Below are 7,500 nucleotides of genomic sequence, written 5' to 3' on the forward strand. Positions count from 1 at the left end.
AACAGTTGATATCCAATAACTGTAGAAGCTCATTTGTTCAGAGAGGAAAAAAAAAAGAAAGCTACTGACGTTTATTTGTATATGTTTATTTGATTAATTGCTTGATGTTTTTACCTTTATTATTATTATTATATCATTAGCAATGTCTTTGTTGTCACTCTTTTTTTTTCCAGTTCGTTCGTTCGTATGTACCGGAAGAGTTGTGTCTGGGCAAAGAGTCATGCGTGAAACAAACAAAGAAGTTCATTCATAAACCGGACGTGTCGCTTCCTGTGGTTTCTAGAAATCTTTTCTCGGAGAAACCGAAAAGAAAGAAATCCCGTTTTCGTTAATTGATGGGAATGGAACAGTCACGCAACTTTCTGCTGTTTCTCCTTCCCCCTGTCGTCCGATAAACGCTGATTGATTGGAATCTATTCCTTTTTCCCATTTCGTCCTAGGACATTCATCCATCCCAACACTCTCTACTTTTCCTCCCACCCAATTTCTTCTTTCACGTCGCGAGTGTGCTCAGCCAGATAGATTCTCTACCAGTGTGGTCATTTTTGTTGGTGTGCTATGCTCTCACTTTCGCAATCACATTAATGCAGAGTGTCACACAGTGCGACAAGAACTATCAGTTTGACGGATGGCAAAACAAACTGCTGCTGCTTGCTGAGTGGTGTGGTAGATGTGATCGACATAAAATAGATTGTACTTGTCGACAAAACCTGTTCGTGGCCAGTTGAAATCCAATTTGGCTTAGAGCTCATCCGACCAGAAGGTTTTTTTATAACAACAACAACATAAATGGTGTTGGATTAATGGGATTGACAAAACAAAAATATTCGAAATGGGATTTGAACGCGGAGCTTGTTTCGTGAAAGCCGAAAACATGCGTCTTTGGTTCGGATTATTTAAAAAAAAAAATATATACAACATAACTTGATCATGTGCAAATGTGAGTGAGTTAGTAAGTGAGTGAGAGTGTACGTGCGAGTACCCCGACGGGTGAAATAAATTTACTGGCTGGAGATTTTAACACTGAATGCGGTCAACAATAAAAATCAGATCCCTAGATCCTTTTTCGACAAAAAAAAGTTAATATCACCTTGCCATATCCCTACCCTCACAACCCAAACTAGTTACCAGATAATTATAATACAAAATCTGTTGTCCAATGCGTTGTCTAAACCGAGAAATGATGGATGATTGCGTATCTTTCGGGAAGTTGGCACAAAATGTGCTGATATAAATCAAACCTTCAAATGTCTTGCAAAAATAAAATGAGAAAGATCAATTAAAGAAATCAAAACAAGAGAAAGAAAAAGAAAAAGAAGCTAAACATAATTGATCATTCGTATCTAAACAAATGCAGATAATGTCTGTCACAAAAAGTGAAGAAACTATAGAGTGAAAGTTATTATGGAATTATTAAGAGTTTGATACCCCGAGCAGTTCTGGTGCATTGATGCTCTTCATGTTTTGTCTGACAATTTGAAAAAAAACTAAATGAAAAAGAACAAACAAATAACGCATAAAAGAATACCTTGTGTGTGTGTGTGTGTGTGTGTGTGTGTGTGTGTGTGTGTGTGTGTGTGTGTGTGTGTGTGTGTGTGTGTGTGTGTGTGTGTGTGTGTGTGCGTGCTTGCGTGCGTGCGTGCGTGTGTGTGTGTGTGTGTGTGTGTGTGTGTGTGTGCGTGCTTGCGTGCGTGCGCGCGCGCGCGCGCCAAAAATAGTGTTGGTTTTCTGAAGCACTAGTACTATAACCTAACTAAACTGATTCAGTTTATAAATATGAACACAATTATAAATGAGTATTTTCATCCTCATAGTTTCATTCTTCGTTAAAACGTCAGAGATAGATTTGTGTCCTTGTTCATTGGCATCTCATTAGCATAGACCATCACAGAAACTGGCAAATGTCAACAAATACAGAAAAAGAAGCGTTTCCTTTTTTCTTATTTTTTGACACAAAGATTGAGTCATACAAAAAAAAAAAAAAAGTTGATGCTGGTTGTGGTATCTGGTTCAGGTGACCAATCAACGACGAGCCTTCTGACCATGAGACCTCGCCAACACTTGTATGGCTCACGGAGTTAATCGAAATCCAGTGTTTTCCGGATTTCGCCAGTGTATGTGGGCGTGAAGTTTTTGGCGTTTGCCTGAAAATAAAGACAGGGAGTACTGTGAGAAAAAAAAAAAAAAGATTGAAATGACTTCATGAGTACACCCTCTCTCTCTCTCTCTCTCTCTCTCTCTCTCTCTCTCTCTCTCTCTCTCTCTCTCTCTCTCTAACATGTAATGTTATGCGTTTGTATTGAACATTTATTTATTTCCCCTTTTCATGAGGGCAGGATGAAAACAAGCCATTTGTGCTTATTCCTTTTTTTTCCCTCAATAAAAAAGATTCGTTCGTTCGTTCGTTCGTTCTTTCTCTCTTTGCCTGTGTCTGTCGGATTGTCTATTTTCTGTCTTTCTGTCTCACTGTCTCTCTGTCTCACTTTTTCTATCTCTATTTCTCTCTCCCCCCCCCCAATCCCCTCCCCTGCCCCACCCGCTCTCTCTCCCTCTCTTCCCTCTCTCTCTCTTCCCTCTCTCTGTCTCTGTCTCACTCTCTCTGTCTCTGTCTCTCTCTCCCCCTCATCGTCATGTCTATGTATTTACACGGATACAGTATACGTTTTTGTTGGCTATATTAATGCTTATTTGTTTATGTATTTTCGTTGAGTTGTATTATGTTAACGTATACCCCCTTCGCTAGGGGCTGTTGCCTGATTGTGAATAAACCATTCCAATTCCAATTATTTTCAGTTCTACCCCTTATCCCATCTCTCTCTCCCTCTCTTTTTCTTTTCTTTTTTCAATATCTGCTATTGTACTACAATATGATTTGTAATGTACTACAATATGATTTGATACTTAATTATGTTTAGGTATGCATATGCATATATGTATGTATGTACATGTAGACATATGCATGCATGTGTGTATATGTGCAACTGGATATGTCTATGCATAAGGGTGTGTGTGTTTGGAGATGAGTGTGTACATATGTGTGTGGGTGGGTGGGTGTGAGTGTGTGACTGTGTTCCCTTCATTATATTTTTTATAATGATGATGATGGTGCGTTGATTAGTATTATAAGTAGTAGTAGTAGTAGTAGTAGTAGTAGTAGCATTTACCATTGCTATTATTGTTGTGTCTTATCGTTACTGTTTTTGTTGTCACAAGGACAGATTGGAAGACTAGGCAATGCCTAAAATCTTTATCCTTGAGTAATAAAGTTTTGGAATCTTGAATCTTGAATCTCCCTCCCCCTCCATCCCCCTTCCTCTCTCTCTCTCTCCCTCCCTCTTTCTCTCTCTCTCTCTCATCCTACTCCCTCCCCCCTCTCTCTCTCTCTCTCTCTCTCACTCAATCCCTTTCTCTGTCACCCTCTCTTTCTTTTTCACCCCCTCTCTCTCTCTCTTCCCACTCTTACCCTCCTGTTCTCCTCCTGCCACCTCTCGCTACTTATCACTTTCTACCTCCTCCCCCCCTCTCTCTCTCTCTCTCTCTATCACTCACTACCCCCCCCCTCCCCTCCCCCGAACGCCCCTGCCCCACCCCCTCACCTACCCTCCTCATCGCTCTCTGTCACCACCTCACTCTCTTCCTCTTCCTTCTTCAATCTATTGTTTTCATCTATTTATCTGTGGATCCGTCCATCAGTCCATCCATCAATCTGTCAATGCGTTCTGTCTATCTATCTATCTCTTTTTCTTTCCTACTTTCTTTCTTTGTTTGTTTCTTTCTTTCTTTCTTTTTTTCTTTCTTTCTTTCTTTCTAAATACATCTCCCCTCCCACTTCTGACTATCTCTGTTTCTCTCTCTCTCTCTCTCTCTCTCTCTCTCTCTGTGTGTGTGTGTGTGTGTGTGTGTGTGTGTGTGTGTGTGTGTGTGTGTGTGTGTGTGTGTGTGTGTCTCTTTCTCTCACCCCTATCCCCGTCTGTCTGTCTGTCTCTCTCCCTCCCTCCTTTCTCTCTCCTTCTCCCTCCCCCCTTTCCCCCCTCTGTCTCTCTCACGCCCCACCCTCCACCCGACTCTCTCTCTCTCCCACTCACTCTCTCTCTCTCTCCATCACCCCTCTCCCCCTCTGTCTCTCTCTCTCTCTCTCCCACTCTCCTCTCTACTCTCTTTCTCTTCCACTCCAAACCGTCCCCCCTCCCTCTCTCTCTATCTACCTCATTCTCCCCTCCTCCCCCCCTCTCTCTCTGCCACTCTCCTCTCTGTCTGTCTGTCTCTGTCTGTCTCTCCCCCCCTCTCTCTCTCTCTCTCTCTTACCAAGAACCCCAGACTGTGCAGGTTGTTGATGACGTTGATGAAAGGACCTTTGCGGCCCTCCCACAGATCGGCAGATTGCACGGTAAACTCCTTGGCCAGCCCGTACTCCAGACAGCCCTTGTTGTAGTTCTGTTCAGGAGGGGGTGATGGGTGCGGGAGGAGAGGTAGGGAAGGGGAGTGGAGGGGAGGGAGGGGGAAGGGAGATATTGGGGTGGTGGGGGGGGTGGGGTGAAGGGGTGTGTGTGGGGAGCGGGGGGCAGTGGGTTGTGGGGAATAGACACACACACACACACACAATCAATATGAATTTATTTGCAAAAAAATAATCACGAATACATATCACACACGTACAAGAGGGACAAGGCCCTGATACGTGCACATGCCTGACGCACACGCAACACACACACGAGCGTGCGCGCACACACACACACACATACACGCGCGCGCGCGCGCGCGCGCCGGCACAGACGCACATAAGCACGCACGCACACACACACACACACACACACACACACACACACACACACAACACACACACACACACACACACACACACACACACACACACGCGCCTGCACAGACGCACATAAACACACACACACACACTCACTCACACACACACTCACACACACACACACACACACACACACACACACACACACACACACACATACATACACACACACGCACATGAAAGGCACAATCGAAAGCTGGGTCTGTTTTAATCAAATAAATGAATCGTTGCTGATTTTTTTTTTTTTTTTTTTTTTTAATAATCGAGATTGAACAGTGAACAGTCTAAATAAATAAAGCACGCACACACACACACACACACACACACACACACACACACACACACACACACACACACACACGCACGCACGCACACACACACACACACACACACACACACACACACACACACACACACAGAGAGAGACTAAACTCGAACCTCGATATTGGTGTAGGCAACGAACATGGTGGCCGCCTTCTTCTGCATGTGCACCTTAGGTTTTCCGGTCGACTCCAGAAGCTTGTTGATCAGCCTGTGTTGTGTGTGGGGGGATGGGGGGATTGGGGTGGAGGGTCGGGGGGGGGGGGGGGGTAGGGTGGAGGAGAAAATCAGACCATTGATCAAAGCAATCGAGTCAAATCAAATCAAATCAAATTAAATCAACCCGTATTTTTGCGTTATAGATATAACTCACGCCTGTCCCAAACTAGCTTGAATGACTGACTGACTGACTGACTGACTGAATGAATGAATGAATGAACGAATGTGGAAAGATAAAACAACCTGTATTAAGCGATTGCATGAACGGATGCATAAATGAATGAATAATAGATAGATAGATAGATAGATAGATAGATAGATAGATAGATAGATAGATAGATAGATAGATAGATAGATAGATAGATAGATAGATAGATAGGTTGATAGATAGGTTGATAGACAGATAGATAGATAGATAGACAGATAGATAGATAGACAGATAGATGGATAAATAGATAGATAGATAGACAGATTGATAGACAGATAGACAGGTTGATAGACAGATACATAGATAAGAATTAATAAACGAACGAATGAATGAATCAGTCAATCATTCGATCAACCAATCAATGAACGAACGAACGAACGAACGAGCAAACGAAAGAACAAATAAAGAGAAGAATGAATGAATGAAAAGCAAAATAAGGGAAAGTATCTCTGAACTATGTGAACGTTTCTGCACAATCAGATCAATTTAAATTAAAGCATATTTCTTATAGCCCAACCAATTCCGAAAGGACCATTTCAGAGGTCTGAATAGACGTTGGTTTTGCTTTGAAAACGAAAGCACAACACCAAAACCATAACTAAACAAAAACAAAACGAAAATGACTACATTGAAACCCCTACCACCACAACAAACACCGCTGCAAGTCGAATTAGGAATAGCGAAAATAGAACAAATATGTATTTATTGGTCATTTCAGTATCGATGTAGGCTGGCTGTTCGATAACTTTGGTCAGTTTTTGTGTACGTTCAATATTCTTGTTTGCATTAATGATTGTTATTCTTCTTCTTCTTCTTCTTCTTCTTCTTCTTCTTCTTCTTCTTCTTCTTCTTCTTCTTGTCATCATCATCATCATCAGTAGTAGTAGTAGTAGTAGTAGTAGTAGTAGAGGTAGTCGTATCTTCACAGTATCTCATACTGAATATACAGTTTCTTTTTGAAATTTAAACCTTTTCTAATTTCTTTCTTTCTTTCTTTCTTTCTTTCCTTCTTTCTTTCTATCTTTCTTCCTCTCTCTGTCTCCGCCTCTGTCCGTCCGCCTGTATATCTATCTGCTCCCCCCCCCCCCCCCCCCCCCCCCCCCACACACACACACACACACGCCTCCGCTCCCCCGTCTCCCGCTATCTGCCCCCCTCCCCACCGCCCCCCCCCTCCCCCCAGCCCCCTCTCTCTTTCTCTTTATCTCTCCTTCTGAGTGTCTCCCCATGTTTCCTGTGCATATCTGTGCACATGCACACCCGCAAACACAGGCGTCCAAGCACACACATACACACGCGCGCGCGCGCACTCACAAACAAAGAGACAGAGACAGAGACAAGGACATAGAGTGAAAGAGTGAGAGAGAGGGATGGGAAGACAGTCACATACACTGATAGAGACAGAGACAGAGAGAGAGAGAGAGAGACAGGGACAGAGACAGAGAGAGACAGAGAAAGAAAGAAAGAAAGAAAGAGACAGACAGACAGACAGACAGGCAGAGACCGAGACAGAGACAGACAGACATACTGACATAGGTAAAAATAGATTTTTAAAAATTAAAAAGGAAAATAAAACATTCGAAAACGAAACAAAAAATAAAACAAAACAAAACAGAAATCGAAAAAATCAGTTAAAGGTCCCGGTGATATTCGTTGTCAGTATCATCAAAATGCAGACATACATTCGTTTAAAGGCATTCAAGAAGCTGTGTTAGATTTCATAAGCGCATAAAACAAAAAGACAACGATTGTTACTTCAGCAGATGATTGCATGCGGCTGCAAATCGAAGAAAGTTTCTGCAGATTAGCATGAACCATTTTACGATTTGAGCACTAATTGTTTCATAACATTCAAACTCTCTCTCTCTCTCTCTCTCTCTCTCTCTCTCTCTCTCTCTCTCTCTCTGTACCTCTCTCTGTTTCTCTTACCAAT

General features: G+C 42.6%; 1 protein-coding gene across 2 annotated transcripts in view; it reads right to left on the minus strand.

Moving 5' to 3' along the window:
- Positions 1-7,500, minus strand: part of LOC143286948 (transgelin-3-like) — a 35,754-nt gene that overhangs the window by 222 nt on the left and 28,032 nt on the right. For both annotated transcript variants that reach the window (XM_076594918.1, XM_076594917.1), the window contains exons 5-7: positions 5,258-5,351; positions 4,306-4,434; positions 1-2,144 (exon numbers count right to left, since the gene is read on the minus strand). The exon at positions 1-2,144 is cut by the window's left edge and continues 222 nt beyond it. In XM_076594918.1, coding sequence (XP_076451033.1) covers positions 2,079-2,144; positions 4,306-4,434; positions 5,258-5,351 — 289 coding nt within the window. In that variant the 3' untranslated portion in view covers positions 1-2,078. The remainder of the gene's footprint in view (positions 2,145-4,305; positions 4,435-5,257; positions 5,352-7,500) is intronic.

The sequence above is a fragment of the Babylonia areolata genome, chromosome 10 (assembly GCF_041734735.1).
Source record: "Babylonia areolata isolate BAREFJ2019XMU chromosome 10, ASM4173473v1, whole genome shotgun sequence".
NCBI lineage: Eukaryota > Metazoa > Mollusca > Gastropoda > Neogastropoda > Buccinidae > Babylonia > Babylonia areolata.